Genomic DNA, 17,826 nt, shown 5'->3' with positions numbered 1-17,826 from the left:
CTATTAAGAGAAAAAGAGTGGACTAGAAATCCACGAGCAATTGGTCATCACTGGTTGTTCTGATCCAGAGCAGTTAAAGCATGCAGGAGTTGCTATGTGAAATTTTAAGGAAATTATTAGGATGGTTTGATACAGACCTGAAAAGATACGCCTGTTATTTATACGACAATTGAAAAAGCTTTATTCATTCATCAACAAGAATTTATTGAATGCCTACTATTGCTGCTTATGTTTTAAATAAGACCCACAAGATATTTATGGTAAGTATATTTTTATGTATCCCAGGGTCCTGATTTATTTTGGTGCCTGTTCATCATGTAATAGGCACAAGTGGCAAGCAACCAGTGTCATGTATAAGTGTAACTTAAGTCATGTGTGATTCTAGAACTGCTACTCAAATGCCTCTTTGGATCTACCATAAAGTAGAAACATATGTAGACCCAATTTGAACTCTTTTGGTGCCAAAAGTATTTTTCACCTCAGATTTGTCAAAATATAGATATCTTTTTATACTCTTTTAGACAAAGCTTAGACTATAGTTGGCATATGTCTTGCCAATGACTTGACTTTGCAAACTTTAGGAATCTCAATCAAAGCTGAAACTTTCCTGCCATGTAAAATTAAATATTACCTGCATGTTTTAAATTTATATTGAATTCCCTGGACCTGGTAAAGGACTCCATCATTCTCCAGTTTTTTAATGTCAACTGAGGTATTAATAAGAAAGATCAAGGCACCATGGAGGCTTCATATCTTATTCAGTGGGGTGGCCTAAGAAAACCCAAGGGACTGGAGTGTGGAATGGAAAGAAAGGGGCTTTAGAACTGGGCAGGTCTGGCCCGTGGTGTGGCTCTGCTATGTACCAGCCATGCAGCCAGGGGTCTGCACTTAGAGTCTGCACTTCAGTATCCTCATCTCTAACATGGGTGGAATGACGTCAGCCTGAAGAAATTTTGTGACAACTAAAGGTAATACAGAACTTAACACTGCGCCTGGGGACATAATAGGCACTCAATAAACTGTAATGTTCATTATTAATACTGACACAATCTTGCTCCTTTTAAACGCTTGAGTGACAAAGACAGAGGCAAGTCTGCACGTCCAGCAGCTCTCACCTGTGAGTTTCTCGGCCAGCATATTGAGTTGATCTGAGTTAAGGCCACGGCCAACATAGGATGAAAACTGCCAGCTCATCACTTCCAGGAGTTGACTCAGAGTGGCAGACGGAGGATTATTAAAGAAAACCAAGTTCTGAAATAGAATCATGATGATGATTATATTTGTTAATTACACGGAAAACATTGTAACTCAGTATGTAGGAGTCCTGATTTAAAGTCTTTAGGCCAGCCTAAGTTGACAATACAGAGTACCCTCTCATCTCCATTTGTTCTTGTTTTCCTAAAATTTTTCTTATTTATTCGAGGCAGAGATAGAGAAAGAGAGAGGGAGAGAGACAAAGATGGAAAGACAGACCGAGATCTCCCATCTATTGGTTCACCACTCAAATGCCTGTAATGGCAAGGGCTGGGTCAGTCTGAAGTTAGGAGCTGGGAACTCAACCCAGGTCTCCCACATGGATGGCTGAGACCCAACTACTTGAGCCACCACCTACTGTTCACCAGGGTCCTTATTGACAGGAAGCTGGCATTGGGATCTAGAGCTGGAAATCTAACCCAGGCACTCTGATAAAGGATGTGGGTATCTTAGCTGCTAAGCCAAAAACAGGCCCCCGTTATTTATTTATTTATTTATTTATTTATTTATTTATTTTGCCAGGCAGAGTTAGACAGTGAGAGAGAAAGAGACAGAGAGAGAGTTATAGACAATGAGAGAGAGACAGAGAGAAAGGCCTTCCTTCCGTTGGTTCACCCCCAAAATGGCTACTACGGCAGGCATGCTGCGCTGATCCGAAGCCAGGAGCCAGGTGCTTCCTCCTGGTCTCCCATGGGGTGCAGGCCCCGCACACTTGGGCCATCCTCCACTGCCTTCCTGGGCCACAGCAGAAAGCTGGACTGGAAGAGGAGCAACCAGGACAGAATCCGGTGCCCTGACCGGGACTAGAACCCAGGGTGCTGGCACCGCAGACAGAGAATTAGCCTAGTGAGCCACGGCACTGGCCATATTCTTTTTAAGATTGATTCTCTTCCTAAAGGGCACCTTGTTCCTTGAGTCTAATATAATGAAGGGCTCCATCTTCCTTTAAAGATCATTTGGCATCTCTTAACTCTTCCTGGACTATTGACTATCAAAATCAACTCACACAAATTTAACATTAACAAATAATTAGATAGTCATTTCTAAAATAATATTAATATTAAATATTAATCGTGTTATATAATGGATTTACCATGGATTGACCCAAGTTATACCTTGACCAGATAGATTGTCCTAAAGTGCAAGAAACTGTTAGGTCCTGGGCTAAGGGAGGTGATTCTGTGATATCTGTTGTGTATAACCCCACTCTTCTGTTTTGATGTACACTTCAGTAATCTTATTTTATTCTAGATAAGAATCTTTCTGCATGGTCAACTACAAACAAGATTGTTTGTGCCAGAAACTGGGTCTGTGGAACAGAAGAATTCACCCCAGATTATGAGAAAGCAGGTAGTGTGAAAGCCAAGAAAGGTATTTTAAGAGGAGGAGGAGGAGGTAAGCGTTGAGAGCATCTCCTGGAGGAGGCATTGGTGAGCATGAGCTATGTTGGACAGCAAGAGCCTTCGGAACCAGGAGTGAAAGAGACACAGCATCCAGCAAGAACGGGCAACAGGAAAAGGAATCCCGAGGAAGAATTTCTAGTGAGATGGTTTTTCTTGTACCTGAGAATTGTGTCTGCATAAATGACCGACAGAGAATATTCTCAAGGTCTAAGAGCCGAGTTTTCAAGGCAGGGTGGAATTAAGAAGAGAAACCAGAGTTTGTTGTTCAGATTGGCTCTGTAACTAGGCTGTGCACTGTCCTTCGGAAGCTGTATGTGATCTCTACCTTCAGGTATTCTCATGCTGGAGCCAAGTCGAGGAAGGTTAGTGTGACTAGGATGACTTCCTTACGGAAGGCTGCTGAGAAAAGCTAGATGCGGGGCTGGGCTTTAAGGCTGGAGGACAGAGAAGTGTCCCATCTCTTCTCCTACTCCCTGGGGTTGGAACAAAGGCTGCGCATATGAAGCTTCCAAAGGGGAATGGCATTTAATCTCAGGGGCATTGGCTGTTCTTGGCCTTAAAGACCAGGCACCTTCTCTATTGACTTCTGCTCTTTTATCTTCAGGCTGAGAGGAAGCCAGGCACAGGGCACTCCACGCAGCCTTCCTCCCTGCAATTAATCTGTCTCAGATGCCAGGACACCTGAGGATGAGAAGGAGTAGGCTGAGTCACATTCCAGTTTTTAGAATCTCATTAGAAGCATTGAATTAAAGGAAAGAATATTTAAAGAGAGCTCCTTAAGGCATTGTTCTCATTGCTGAAACCCAAGGGTAAAAGAATCCTTTGTTTTTGAATTAAGAACAAATGTTTACATTTGAGCTATTTCCTCTAGACCTTGGTGGTTTCCAGGACAACGCACTGAGGTTTTGTAAGAGGGGAACCAGGGGAAGTGCTGACTCAAGTGTTTTGCCGCTCCCTTGCTTGGCTGACTTAGAGGAGCATCTGTTCCCTGCTTGCTTTGTGACTTACGGCCAATTTTTGGTCAGTATCTCAAGTAACCACCAGATGGCATTAAAACCCAGCTTGGGTCTAGGATGGAACAAAAAACGTATAATCAACTAAAAATGTATGCTGTCAAAGTGTAGTTTGGCAAGATTGATGAATTCTGGTGACTTATTTGGAAATCAATTCTCTACCTCTGTAAAAGAGACTATGTGGAGAAGGTGGGGCCTGAAGTAGGTAAGATAAGATCAAGTTTTTAAAAAAATTAGTTATTTTTATTCTTTTGAAAATGAGACAGAGAGAGAGAAAAAAAAATCTTCTAGCTACTGTTCACTCCCCAAATGCCTGCAACAGTCAGAGCTTGGCCAGGCCAAAGCCAGGAGCCAGGCAATCCATCAAGATCTGCCACGTGGGTGTAGGGGACCCAAGTATTTGAGCCATCTTCTGTTGACACCCCACCCCCCACCCCGCCGCCCCAGGATATGTATTAGCAGGAAGCTAGATTGGAAGCAGAGAAGCCGGAACTGAAAGCTGGCACTCCAGTATGAGATATAGGCATCTCAAGTATCAACTTAAGCAGCTGTGCCACGTGCTGGCCCCAAATTCTAACAGCAGTCACATATCACATTCTGTCCTGAGTTTCCCCCACAGCCTACATGGCCCTAGGACACTCTGTGATACAAGCAGCTGGGAGCAGACCAGACCCTCCTTGGGAACAACAAACACCTGTCTGTCACTTTGCTCTTTCAGGTTCCAAGTACATCAGAACAGATTACTTTACAGGCGAACATTCAGCACAGTGGTAAAGATGCCACTGGGGACGCCTGGATTTGAATCCTGGCTCTGCTTCCAACCAGCTTCCTGCTAATGTGCACCCTGGGAGGCAGCAAATGATGGCTCAAGTGGTTGGATCCCTGCTACCCACATGGGAGGCCTGGGTGGAGTTCTGGGTTCCTGGCTTCAGCCCATCCCAGCCCTAGCTGTTTCAGGTAATTGGGTAGTGAACCAGTAGATGGAAACTCTCTCCCTGTCTATCTCTGTCTCCTCTCTGCCTTTCAATAAATAAATATTTTTTAAAAAGACATATGACTTTAAATATGACCAAACAAGAATCAAAAACTAGAAATAAAAAACTCCAAACGACATCTCAACACATGCACACACAGAGATGGTTTTTGCTGATAATAAAACAAATTAAATAGAATTAAAGGAGAAGAGGCAAGAATACTCTACCTGGGAATCGTTAGTTGACACATTGTACCAAATGATGGATGCCCAAGCATTAGGTAACTGACTGACATTGGAAATCATCACCACAGGTAATGAGCTGGTCTGGTTAAAAAAAACAAACAACAAAGCTATTACAGATAGTCCCACCTTAAACCGATCGTATGCTTTTCCCTTTCCTCTAAAGAGCCATCTCAAACCAGCCTCACTCTTCCAGTGCAGTGCCCTGATCACAAAACTGACTTGTGAAGGCAGTGAAACTTTCGGGGCCCATGTGAGTCAGGGTACAGGGAGGAAAGAACTGGAACCCTTTCAGAGGGCTCCAGAGGCGGCCTCCACTAGCTTCCCGACATCACCATATTTATCCTTTCTTAGTCACATACGACCTTAGATACAATTAGAGAGTTTATTGATTAAGCAGTTATCCTCTTTTTAAGTTAAACAATCTAATTTTAAATTTACCTCTAGAAGGAATCAGTGTATCCAAGTGATGACCCAAAACTCAAATAACACCAGTTCTGGAAATGGGAGTTTTATTGTGAGAACTAGCAAGGTGGGAGGCAGAGCTGCCTGGTCTGTTGTAATAGAATACGATGAGGACCGTGGGTACTGTAGTTTACTACATAATGGAATCAACGGGCTCTCACAGGCCAGCCTGGGAAGCGAATCACCTACAGCAGTCTCTTCCCAAGAACAGAAATTGGAGCCGGCGCCGTGGCTCAATAGGCTAATCCTCCACCTTGCGGCGCCGGCACACCGGGTTCTAGTCCCGGTTGGGGCGCCGGATTCTGTCCCGGTTGCCCCTCTTCCAGGCCAGCTCTCTGCTATGGCCAGGGAGTGCAGTGGAGGATGGCCCAGGTGCTTGGGCCCTGCACCCCATGGGAGACCAGGAAAAGCACCTGGATCCTGGCTCCTGCCATCGGATCAGCGCGGTGCGCCGGCTGCAGCGGCGGCCATTGGAGGGTGAACCAACGGCAAAGGAAGACCTTTCTCTCTCTGTCTCTCTCTCTCACTGTCCACTCTGCCTGTCAAAAAAAAAAAAAAATAAAAAAAATAAAAAATAAAATAAAAAAAAAAAAAAGAACAGAAATTGGGAAAAATACCCAGGTAAGGAACGTAACAGCTCATGGAAACAGAGGTTTAGGGAAAAGAGAGTAGGAAGAAATCCACAAAAAATCTTTATATTTATTAAGCTATAAAAAGCAAAAGCAAAATTCTAAAAGAAGCCACTCCACACAGGATGATATTCAGGGTGTATGGAATTGTGTTTATTCCTTCATGCACTCATTTGTTCATTTACTCAACAAATACTGAACATCTGCTGTACGGGAGGCACGCACTAGGTGCTGGCAACAGAGTGCCAAACAAGGCATGGTATCCTGCCTGCAGGGCAATCCCGTTTAATTTAATATGAAAAATTTGTTCCTTCTTTTGTTCAAGAGCATCAAAGTAATGTACTGTTAGTGTTCTATCATTTGTCTTTGCTCACCATGCTAGAGAAACTTTCCTACTGAGATAGCTTTGTGTGCAAGTTGAATTTTTTAAAATATGGCACATATTATATGAGATGGTTCAAGGACACTCATTTCTCTTTAGGTTTTCTACTGATTATTCATGACTCAGGAAATCCCAGAGAATAAACAAAAGAAAAACATAAATTGGGCAACTAATTATTCAATATATATCAAATTCATAACACCAATGAGATCTTATCATTTATAATTAATCAGAATAGCATGTTAACTATTCAGTGAATATTCGACATATTGCTTTTATAAATTAAAACAAAATTTATAGGGAATGTACTTAAAACTAGAAAAGACTGAACTTTCATTACAAATGTTGACCAATTCCTGTAAATGTTATTAGTAAATCTAGAAGATTTTCACTGAAACACTTACCTCCAAATCTATGGTCAGGCCATACAGGCAAATCTGTGTCTCAAATGTTATGGAATGAAGCTCTTCAGTCACCATGTGACAGCCCTAAGGGAGAAAGAAATTATTGTCTTACACATTCTTATCTAATACTAAACCTGTTTCTATAACAATAAACTCTTAAAGTAGATGTTTCCAAATACTTCCAATTATTGAACATTCCCTCCTTAATTGTTTTAACAATTATATACAAAGTTTGAGAAATCATGAAATTATTACATTGTACCACAAAATGTGGAATTAAAATTTTAGAAGAAAATAGGGTTTATTAAGAAAATATTTTAAGAAATCATTTCTGTTTTTTGTGTTAAGGATATTGTGATTATACTTAAAACTTTTCATATTCTTGAGAAATTTACTAAAGTATTAATGAGTAAGAAGCTATGTTACCTGGAATTTAAGGACCTTAGGAAAAAAAGTATGCATATAGGAGAAAAACAGGTGATATAAGATAGGAAAAATATTAGTTATTATTGAAGTTAGGTGATGTATAACTGGAGAGTTCATTCAAGTTTGTCTCTTGTTTTGTATGAATATGAAAGTGTTCATTAAAAAGCTCTTTTAAATGTTTTTAAAACTATAGATAACAATATTGTATCAATTATATTCAAGAATATTAAAAGGAGTATTCAGAAAACAATAATGTAAAATTTAAAATATAATAAGGTAAACAGTCAAATCAGTAAAGGGATTAGGGGTAGGGAAATTTACCCATAGATTATGGAAAAGGCATAGAAGTTATAGAAAAGTAATAGAAAAGATAAGAAATAATTAATACATGAACTTTAACAATAAACTAACAGAAGTTCCACAAAGAGAACAAAGAAAAGGAAATAAAGGAAACATCAAAGACACAACCAAATTATAATAGTTATATACTGTTTATGGGAATAGGTACAATCACTTTGGAGGAAAATTTCTCAATATCTAGGAAAATATAAGATGCATATCAACCATACTTTATCAATTCTTGTCATATATACTTGTATAGGTCAAAGAATTTCTTGTATTCATGTGAAAAAAAAAAGACACACAGAAGAGTGTTTATTGGAGAAGGATTATAGCACAACTGTTCATAACGGTAGAATGTATATAACAATAGGGAAATAACTAAGTATATTTGTATATTTATAGACTAAAAGACTTTGCAGCAATTGAAATTATATAGGGCAATGAATAAACATGGGGATGAGTTTGGAAAATATTTTTAAGAACAAGAAAACTAAGTTGCAATTAGATATGTACATTAAGATGTCATGTATATAAAATTTAAAATTATAATAAGGAATAATACAAAGTTTTAGGAACATACACATTTGTAGCAAATATAAAGGCACTTTTGGGAACAATAAAAACCACAATTCAAGACAGCAAGGACCTCTGCACTGGGAGGTGGGTGGATACCAAGAGGAAAGGAGTTAAAGTGGGGAAACTGGTTCTTCAACTCTCCTTGAAAATTTGAATTTTTAAGTTGGCTGGTGGATATCTATTTTATTATTCTTTACATGTTTTCTTTCTTTCTTTCTTTCTTTTTTTTTTTTTTTTTTTGACAGGTAGAGTTAGGCAGTGAGAGAGAGAGACAGAGAGAAAGGTCTTCCTTCCATTGGTTGGTTCACTCCCTTAATGGCCGCCACGGTTGGCGTGCTACATCGATCCGAAGCCAGGAGCCAGGTGCTTCTCCTGGTCTCCCATGCGGATGCAGGGACCCAAGCACTTGGGCCATCCTCACTGCCCTCCCGGGCCTCAGCAGAGAGCTGGACTGGAAGAGGAGCAACCGGGACTAGAGCCCGGTGCCCATATGGGATGCTGGCGCTGCAGGCGGAGGATTAACCAAGTGAGCCATGGCGCCGGCCCCATATATGTTTTCAATAGTTTATTAAAAATAACAAGACAGTAACAATTCTCACACTAAATGACAACAGTGTTCAAACTGAAATAGCCCACAGAATCTGCAGCACAAGGAATGCATAGAGCCACACAAAGCTTACTGCTGTAAAATTTTAGAGAACCCAGGAAAGAAGGAAATTCTAAAAGTTGCAGGAGTGCAGGAATAAAATGTAATTTACAAAGGCTAAGAATAAGAACATAAAATCAATAAAAGATAATAGAATAGTGGTTTTGAGGCCAGCGCTGTGGCATAGCAGGTAAAGCCACCGCCTGCAGTGTCAGCATCCCATATGGGCTCCAGTTGGAGTCCTGGCTGCTCTACTTCCGATGCAGTTATCGCTATGGCCTGGGAAAGCAAAAGATGGCCCAAGTCCTTAGGCCCTTGCACCTGTGTGGGAGACCTGGAGGAAGATCCTGGCTCCTGGCTTCCGATCTGCAGAGCTCCAACCATTGCGGCCAACTGGGGAGTGAACCAGCGGATGGAACACTTCTCTCTCTCTGCCTCTCTTTCTCTCTCTGTGTAATTCTGACTTTCAAATGAATAAATAAAGCTTTAAAAACAAACAACAAACAAACAAACATGATCTCTGGCTTCATTCCAGCCTTACTGAATCAGATTCTACATTTTAACAAGGACCCTGGGTGGAATTTGGGAAGCAATTGTTCTCAATGTGGTGGATTCACATGGCATTTAGTCTCCAAGGGATTTGGAAAGTTTGGAGAAACAGAGATAAAAACAATTTTCAAAATGACCTCTGGGAACATGTGAACAGAGCAGAAATTTTTTAAAAGATTTATTTGAAAGATAGTGTTATAGAGAGGCAGAGGCAGAGGCAGAAGCAGAGAGAGAGAGAGAGAGAGAGAGAGAGAGAGAGAGAATCTTCCATCCACTGATTCACTCCCCCAGATAGCTGCAACTGCCAGGGCTGGGCCAGGCTGAAGCCCGGAACTTTCATCCAGGTTTCCCATGTGAGTGCAAGGGCCCAGGGAGTGGGGCCATCCTCTGTTGCTCCATCAGGTGCATTAGCAGGGAGCTGCATGGAAAGTAGAACAGCCGGGACTCAAACCAGCACCCACAGAGGTACAGGTGGCAGCTTTACCTGCTACGCCACAGTGCCGGCCTCAGAAGTGGAATTATTTAAACTAGAAGTCAGGATAGAGTTTGAGTCAGCAGGGTCACATGGGAAGATAGCAAGCTCTAATATTGAGTATGTATTAATAACAAGTTTGAATCTGTTTGCATTAAAATGTAAATAATAAATATCAGTCTAACATGCTGGTAAGAATAACAGTTACATGAGAAGATGTAATGGAGATGTTAAACTTGGGAGTTATTATCTAGAAAAAAGTGGAGAATGAAAAACTCTCCTTCCTTGGGCAAGATCACTGGGGCATCTTCCATTGTCCACAGGTAGTTAGACTGACCATGGTGGAATCACACCTTCCTGGTTTGTAGAAAGTTGTGTATAACAAAACTTCCACTTGGACATCCACAGACTGCCTCTGACAGTGTCCCCAGTACATCAACACACCCAACAGCCAGTTCACCTCCTCTGACTCCCCCAGTTCTGAAATGCATTATTGTTTCTTTGGGAATAAGATTAAGTGATCTGCTTGAGTTTAGGCAGCAAGTTGAACAACAACCATAACAAAAAGGATTTTTTTTTCTTTTTTTTGACAGGCAGAGTGGACAGTGAGAGAGAGAGAGAGAAAGGTCTTCCTTTGCCGTTGGTTCACCCTCCAATGGCCGCCGTGGCCGGCACACCGCGCTGATCCGATGGCAGGAGCCAGGAGCCAGGTGCTTTTCCTGGTCTCCCATGGGGTGCAGGGCCCAAGCACCTGGGCCATCCTCCACTGCACTCCCTGGCCACAGCAGAGGGCTGGCCTGGAAGAGGGGCAACCGGGACAGAATCCAGCGCCCCGACCGGGACTAGAACCCGGTGTGCCGGCGCCGCTAGGCGGAGGATTAGCCTAGTGAGCCGCGGTGCCGGCCTACAAAAAGGATTTTTTAAACAAAGAAAATCACACTGCCTTATGGAGAGGGAGAGAGTGCTTACGCCGAGACAAATGGAAGTTTACAACTTCATTTATGTTCAGCGATGTGTGCCTTTCACCTGCCACTGGGTTGAGTGGCATTCAGGATGAAACAGACGCATGCAGAACATCTGAGGGGCACAGGCAAGTGCACACATGGAGACTCAGTACCATATGTCTAAACATTTAACAATTATAAATCAGGCTAATAAACTGTTAAAAGATGGCTTAGCCTACCCCCATTACACATAACTTTCACATAACCTAATTGATCAGGTTTTAGCTGTTCAATGCCCCACTGGAACGAGGTGGTATGAATAGGGAATAGCCATCCTGTGATATGATCCTCTACATACGGGAACCAAAAGACTCCACTGAGAGATTATTGAAACACAATATATAATAAAAATATATATAAAATCAACACACACAAATCAACAGCCTTTATATACATAAACAATGCCATTGTTGAGAAAGAATTTGTAAGATCAGTCTCATTCACAATAGCTACAAAAAAATTAAATATCTTGGAATAAATATAACCAAGGATGTGAAAGCTCTCTACAATGAAAATTACAGGGGCTGGCGCTTTGGCATAATGGGTAAAGCTGCTGCCTGCGGTGCTAGCATCCCATGTAGGCACCGGTTCAAAACCTGGCTGCTCCATTTCCAATCAAGCTCTCTGCTGTGGCCTGGGAAAGCAGTACAGGGTAGCCCAGGAAGACCCAGACCTGCGCAGATCAAGAGGCAGATCGGCCGGCGCCACGGCTCACTAGGCTAATCCTCCGCCTTGTGGTGCCGGCACACTGGGTCCTAGTCCCGGTCGGGGCGCCGGATTCTGTCCCACTTGCCCCTCTTCCAGGCCAGCTCTCTGCTGTGGCCAGGGAGTGCAGTGGAGGATGGCCCAAGTACTTGGGCCCTGCACCCCATGGGAGACCAGGAGAAGTACCTGGCTCCTGCCATCGGATCAGCGCGGTGCACCGGCCACGGTGGCCATTGGAGGGTGAACCAATGGCAAAAAGGAAGACCTTTCTCTCTGTCTCTCTCTCTCTCACTGTCCACTCTGCCTGTCAAAAAAAAAAAAAAAAAAAAAAAAAAAAAAAAGAGGCAGATCATTTAAGATCTTTGTAGATAAGGGTACCATGATATTATTCTTCTGTTCTAATATTTGGTCTTTGGTCTTGATTTTTGACACAGGTTTCCTAAATTCCTTGGAATTTTCTGAGAGATAGAAGCATCTTTTATTCTAATGAGATAACTCTTGGATAGCCCCAGGATGGTGGCTGGTTGCCAGGGGAACCAACCATGTGATTAGAGTGTTGGCACTTCGAACCCCAATCCTTGATCTCCAAAGAGAAGGGGTGGACAGACTGAAGACCAGGCACCCAATAGACATGATTTACTCAATCATGTCTATTCAATGAAGTCTCCATAAAAACCTTTAAAGACAAGGTTTGAAGAGCTTCCGGGGTTTCCTGAACACTAGGAGGTGTCTGAAGGGTGGCACGCCCGGAGAGGGCACAGAAGTTCTGCTTCCCTTCCCACTTGCCTTGCACTATGCATCTCTTCCATCTGGCTGTTGTTCCCTTGGTAAAATCCTTTATAATTTGCCAGTAAAGGTTAAGTAAAGGGTTTCTCTCAGGTGTGTGAGCTGCTCTAGCGAATTAACTGAAACTGAAGAAGAGATTGTGGGAACCCTCGGTTTATTGCTAGTTGGTCAGAAGTGCATGACCTTGGACTTGCCACTGACATCTGAATTGGGGACACTCCTGTGGGGTTGAGCCCTCAGCCTGTGAAATCTGGCACTCTCTACTTACAGACAGTATCAGTATAGACACCCAGTAGGTGTGCCCTGGAGAATCGGTTGTTAGTGGGCAGAAAGCCTCACACGTGTTGGTGACTAATGTACTGAGGGCGACAACTGGAAAACGTTGAGTTCTTCCCATCTCTTGCAGGCCCCATCATTCCCCGTTTCTAGCACCTAGGTTTAAGTTGCAATATTATAAGCAGGATCCTTCATTATGGGTAACTTCCTCAGCTCTCTGAGTTGTGGTACCCATGTGCTGCCCGTCCACAGGAATCCTGAGTGTGTGAAACCAGGGTTACACTGGCACAGCAGTGTCACTCAGGGCTGTTTACTGACTCCAGGAAAAACTTCACACTTCATGCTTTTTTTTAACTGAACTAGAATGTGGATGGTAAGAAGTTTTCTCAGCAATTCAAACTAATTTCTGATGTTTACTTAAATCCTCTGACACAACTATGAGGCCTATTTGGAGCAAAATCTAGCAAGGAAGCTGACATATAATACAAATATCTAAAAAAGAAGCACCAATAAAAGGAAGCATCATCATTTTTTAAAGCTTGTATGGCCATCGGAGTCTTCATTAAAGGTTGATTATCTCTAGTCTGGAAATATGAAATCCGAAATGCTCCAAAATCTGAAATTTTCTGGGCATCCACATGATGTTCAAAAAGTTTCAGGCACTGGAGCATTTCTGGTTTCTGAAATTTGGACTAGGGATGTGCAACTGATCGAGTCTATAGAAATACTCCAAAATTGGAAAATATGTGAAAACTGAAGCACTTCCTGTCCCAAGCATTCTGGGTAAGGGATATGTAACTTGTATGTTATTAGTGCAGTTCAAACTAGAATTATTCAGTTTTATATTCCCAGAGTCTATTCCTTAGATACAGGGGAAAATATCATCGATATTTAAATGTCAGTCGTAAGAGCCGTTCTAATCATTTAAGATGATTAAGGATTTAAAACACACATACTTATAAATATTTATGGCACTGAATATTGTAACTGGATTGACTGTTTTATACTTCTAAAGAAAAATATCCATTAGATAAGAATTAGAAAAACAAGCCAAGCAATTTGACCAGGGCTTCACCTGGGAAAAAATATATACATCCTAATGAAAGGTTTAGATTCTCCATATCCTTTTTTCTCCCTCTGCCCACTGCTTAATAAGACACTCTGGAAACCTAGAATATAGGAACAATTGGTTCTGGCTCTTAACTTGAAAGAAAACATCTACTAAAAAAAAACAACAACCAGGATAATGGATGACTTTCATCCAAATTTCTTTCTCATTTCATAACAAGCCATAATTTATGATAATGTTGCACATGGAAAAATAAGTGGTATAGAAAACAATGAAAACAATCCATGTATTTAGTGAATATCTACTTAGGATCTATTCTGCCCCAGTCACTGGGCTAGAAGTAGAGAAACAATGAGAAGAGGGAAATGGTACAGTCACACGAGAGAGAGTCCTTAATCACAGAATCAAAAAAATGATTGTAAAATGACAACTGTGCTCAGCATGTAAAATAAAACTATTGCACAGATGGTGTGGCATTCTAAAAAGCCTGTTTATAGTGATATTTGTACACTTATTTCTCCCTTTAAAAAGGTGTTGCAACTCCTACAATGAGTTCAGCAGGAAATCAACTTGCTGTGAAAATTCTTGGGCTAGTTGGAGGGTGAGTAGTGTGTCTGTGTTTGGGAACACTGAACCTTGAAAGAACATCTGTTTGGCTATTTTGTTAAATGAAAATCAGGTCACCCAGGCTTTACTAATAGCTTCTTTGTGCTTCATGACTTTCCACCACATAAACAAAATTACCTAACAGCTCAGTCAGTGGCTAAAACTGTCATTTATCAGTTAAAGCCTACCGACAAAGAGCAAACCTGAGAGACTGCAGTTTCAGCTTCCCTATTCAAACAGTTTTGCCATTTAAATAATCACTCTCTAGCCTGCTCCCTGCCAGATAAGGCCCTCCAGGGAAAGGTAGCTTCCTGGGAATGTTTACTTTAAAGGGAGAGATTGGTAGCTCCAAAGTCTGGCCACTTGTAGATGACCGCTCGTTCCTTCACTGTGATTCTTCTGAAGGAAGGACAACAGTGGGAGAAGGACTCAGTGACTGCTAGTCTTGATTTTGTGGCAGTATGCTTACAGGTTCCTCAAGGGGTATTGGGAAATTCCAAAGCAAGTTCTTCAAAACTCATTTTAAAACCATCTCAAGGGGCCAGTGCCGTGGCTCACTTGGTTAATCCTCCACCTGTGGCACTTGCATCCCATATGGGCACTGGGTGCCAGTCCTGGTTGCTGCTCTTCCAGTCCAGCTCTCTGCTGTGGCCCGGGAAGGCAGTGGAGGATGGCCCAAGTGTTTGGGCCCCTGCACTCGCGTGGGAAACCAGGAAGAAGCACCTGCTCCTGGTTTCGGATAATCTCAAAGTCAGGATGCTGAAATTCCAAGGCAGTTTGTGAGTGCAATCGTAGGGAAACTATCATTTGTGACTTAATGGTGTGTTCTCAGTCATTTGGTGACTAACTGACCCAAGCTCTTACAACAGCAGAACCGAGTAACTCAAAGTTGTGTGTGTTAGGAGGAGAGAGGGAGTATGGTGAGGTTCAGGGACCTTGAGGTGACAGCTGGGATTCTAGACATTCCATAAAAGTGTATCCATAAATGATGGTCTGAGGTTTCCAAGACCTAGAACCAGAAGAGGGAGGTGTCCAAAGTCTGTCAAAAAGGGCCATGACTTCAGCCAAGCACTGAGCATGTGGGCAGAGAAGGATGAGGATGAGCAGTGTCTTGAATGAGGTACCACCTTCTAAAGCCAGTTTCCCAGAAGTGTAACACCTCCTCTCTACAGAGGGTATGGTAGGGAAGGCTAATTGGTAAGAGCCACTGCAAACACCTGCACTGGCCATCTCATTTGGTCTCCACAACCACCCTAGGAAGTGTAAGATAACATTAGCCCCATTCTGTGGCTAAGGGAATTGGGAATTTGAGCAGTTAAGTGAGTGTAGGCAAAGTCAATCTGCTTATAAGAGGCATGAACGTAACTCAGTGACCCCACTGAGGCACAAGAGAAATGCAAAGGAAGACACAGCAGGCAAGGGAGTGGCAACATTTTCTAAGGAAGCATGATTAAAAATTTCTTCTGAAGTGTGTGAGGATTCTGGCAATGAAGTGGCCTGTGATTTCTGAGCTACAGGCAAAGTGTGGACATTTTGTGAGATAGATGGGGTGGGATAAAAAGGTGAGGGTTGGTCAAACAGGAGCACCAACCTCCTTGACCCTCCCCAGGAAAGTGTTGTGGCTCCAGAGGCAGCACAGCAGAGTAGCCAGGCGCAGGCACAGGGCATCCAGACTGCCTCCGCTTGGATCTTGTCCCTGCCATCAGCTGCCGGTGAAGTCTGGAATAAGCTGAGTGACTGCCCAGTGCCTCAGTTTCCTAAATTGGAATATGTGACTAATAGTACCTACTTCATAAGGCTGTCCCAGCAGTTACACAAAGCAGCCTTAGGGCCAGGGACACAGTCAATACCACATGAGAATTTGTTAAATAAATTCTTTGCAGGCTGTGAACTCCTGCCACAGATGATCATAGATAAGTAATAGCAAATTTCTGGAAACCATGCTAAGATATTCTAGCTTCCCGTTCTGACATTTGTTCCTGCAATCACTGGCTGCAGGATTTTACAAATTCAGCTTTGTCACCAGCTGTTCCACCCTCCATTGCTGGCTGTCCTCAGTCATCTCTGCTGACCAGCCACCGCCCTGATTTCTGAGTCACCTTCCTAAACAAACTTAAAGACTAAGTCAGTTGTTCTGCAGGGTACTCAAGATTCAAGCCTGGGCTGTGCTTAGGAAGTCATACTACAATTCCATCAACAGGGGGAGCTCAAAGAATATCTGAAAATAAAATTGGCATGATATAACAAAACTGAAAAAAAAAAATAAAAAGGAATAAAATCATTCTGATATGACGGTACAATCTTGTTATTAATTGTAAAATAAGAGGAAATAAATTTAAAGTAGCATAAGCAGACAGTGCTAATGAGACTTGGTTGGTTCCTCTACAGTAGAAGATGATTTACTTAAGATGTCTCTCTGGGGAAATCCAAGTGAAGACTTGGATTTTACATTCATAAAGACGACAATGTTCTGATAGAATTGAGCTTTCAAGATTTATTCCCATTCAATTGGTTTTGCTTAAGGGAAGCTCAGAATAATTGCGCTTTGTTCAGATTCAGAAGTAATATTCAGGGATGGCAAGCTTTAGGAAATAGCTGGCCAAAATTCTATCGTGAGATAAGTGAAACAGGCTTTTATTTATAATGTACTAAACTAGGAAGTTTAGAAAACCTTTATGGGTTCTGCATGGTGGGAAGAGTCTCTCCCACTGATTTGTTTAATTAGAGCGTCCTTAAACTAAGAACCCTGCTGCAGCAATCTGCTTAGAGCAAAGCCCTGAGCAGTGATTCTACCCTGGGAGGTGGACTTAGCTCATCACTGACGGGGCTGTGGTATTTGGCAAATGATCTTTAAGACACAATTAAGGACATAAAGAATTTGTAGAGGGAAAAATGGTTAGGGCATTAAGCTTTTTGTGATGGCTTTTTGTGGTTTTGTGGGTTGTGGTAGAATGGGTGTCACTGGAAACTGGATTTATAAAATGTTCCTCCCCAAATACTTCAAATATCTTCCTCATAGGAGCTGCGACTGTAAAAGCCAGGAGACTGATTAAGTTGGCACGTACCAATGCCATCTTACTAGTCAAAGTGATCAGTTTACGTACATAATTGATCATAAAAATAGGACTGAGCGTCAAAGGGAACACATAAATAAGACCAGTGGCTGCTAATAATAATTGATAGAACTAAAAGGAGAGAAAGACCCAACATGGGAAGCAGGATACACAGCAGACTCACAGAATGACAAATGCCCTAAACAGGACTGTGGCCTCAGAATCAGCCCTTAAGGCATTCAGATCTGGCTAAAAAGCCTATGAGAGTTTCTCAGGCATGGAAAGCCAAGATAGTGTGGCAAAAAATGACCTAAATGAAAGATCTCTGTGAGTGAGATCCCAGTGGAAAGAAGGGGCCATCAAAGAAGGAGGTACCTTTCTCTGAAGGGAGGAGAGAACTTCCACTTTGATTATGGCCCTGTCTAAATAAGGTCGGAGTTTGTGAACTCAAGAGGCTTCCATAGCCTTGGCAACTCATGACAAGAGTCTCGGGTGATTACTGACGTCATAAATAAGAGTGGCAATTGTTAAATCAACAACAGAAGTCACT

At 42.2% G+C, this 17,826-nt stretch overlaps 1 protein-coding gene across 1 annotated transcript in view; it reads right to left on the bottom strand.

The window, feature by feature from the left end:
• The window catches only part of STAT4 (signal transducer and activator of transcription 4), a 118,260-nt gene that overhangs the window by 6,639 nt on the left and 93,795 nt on the right, over window positions 1-17,826 (bottom strand). The window contains exons 15-17 of the mRNA XM_008258847.5: window positions 6,767-6,850; window positions 4,872-4,970; window positions 1,116-1,251 (exon numbers count right to left, since the gene is read on the bottom strand). Coding sequence (XP_008257069.1) covers window positions 1,116-1,251; window positions 4,872-4,970; window positions 6,767-6,850 — 319 coding nt within the window. The remainder of the gene's footprint in view (window positions 1-1,115; window positions 1,252-4,871; window positions 4,971-6,766; window positions 6,851-17,826) is intronic.

This window comes from Oryctolagus cuniculus, chromosome 3, assembly GCF_051225735.1.
Source record: "Oryctolagus cuniculus isolate XC-2025 breed Fujian yellow rabbit chromosome 3, ASM5122573v1, whole genome shotgun sequence".
Lineage (NCBI taxonomy): Eukaryota > Metazoa > Chordata > Mammalia > Lagomorpha > Leporidae > Oryctolagus > Oryctolagus cuniculus.
This window is presented reverse-complemented; position numbering and strand designations above follow the sequence as displayed.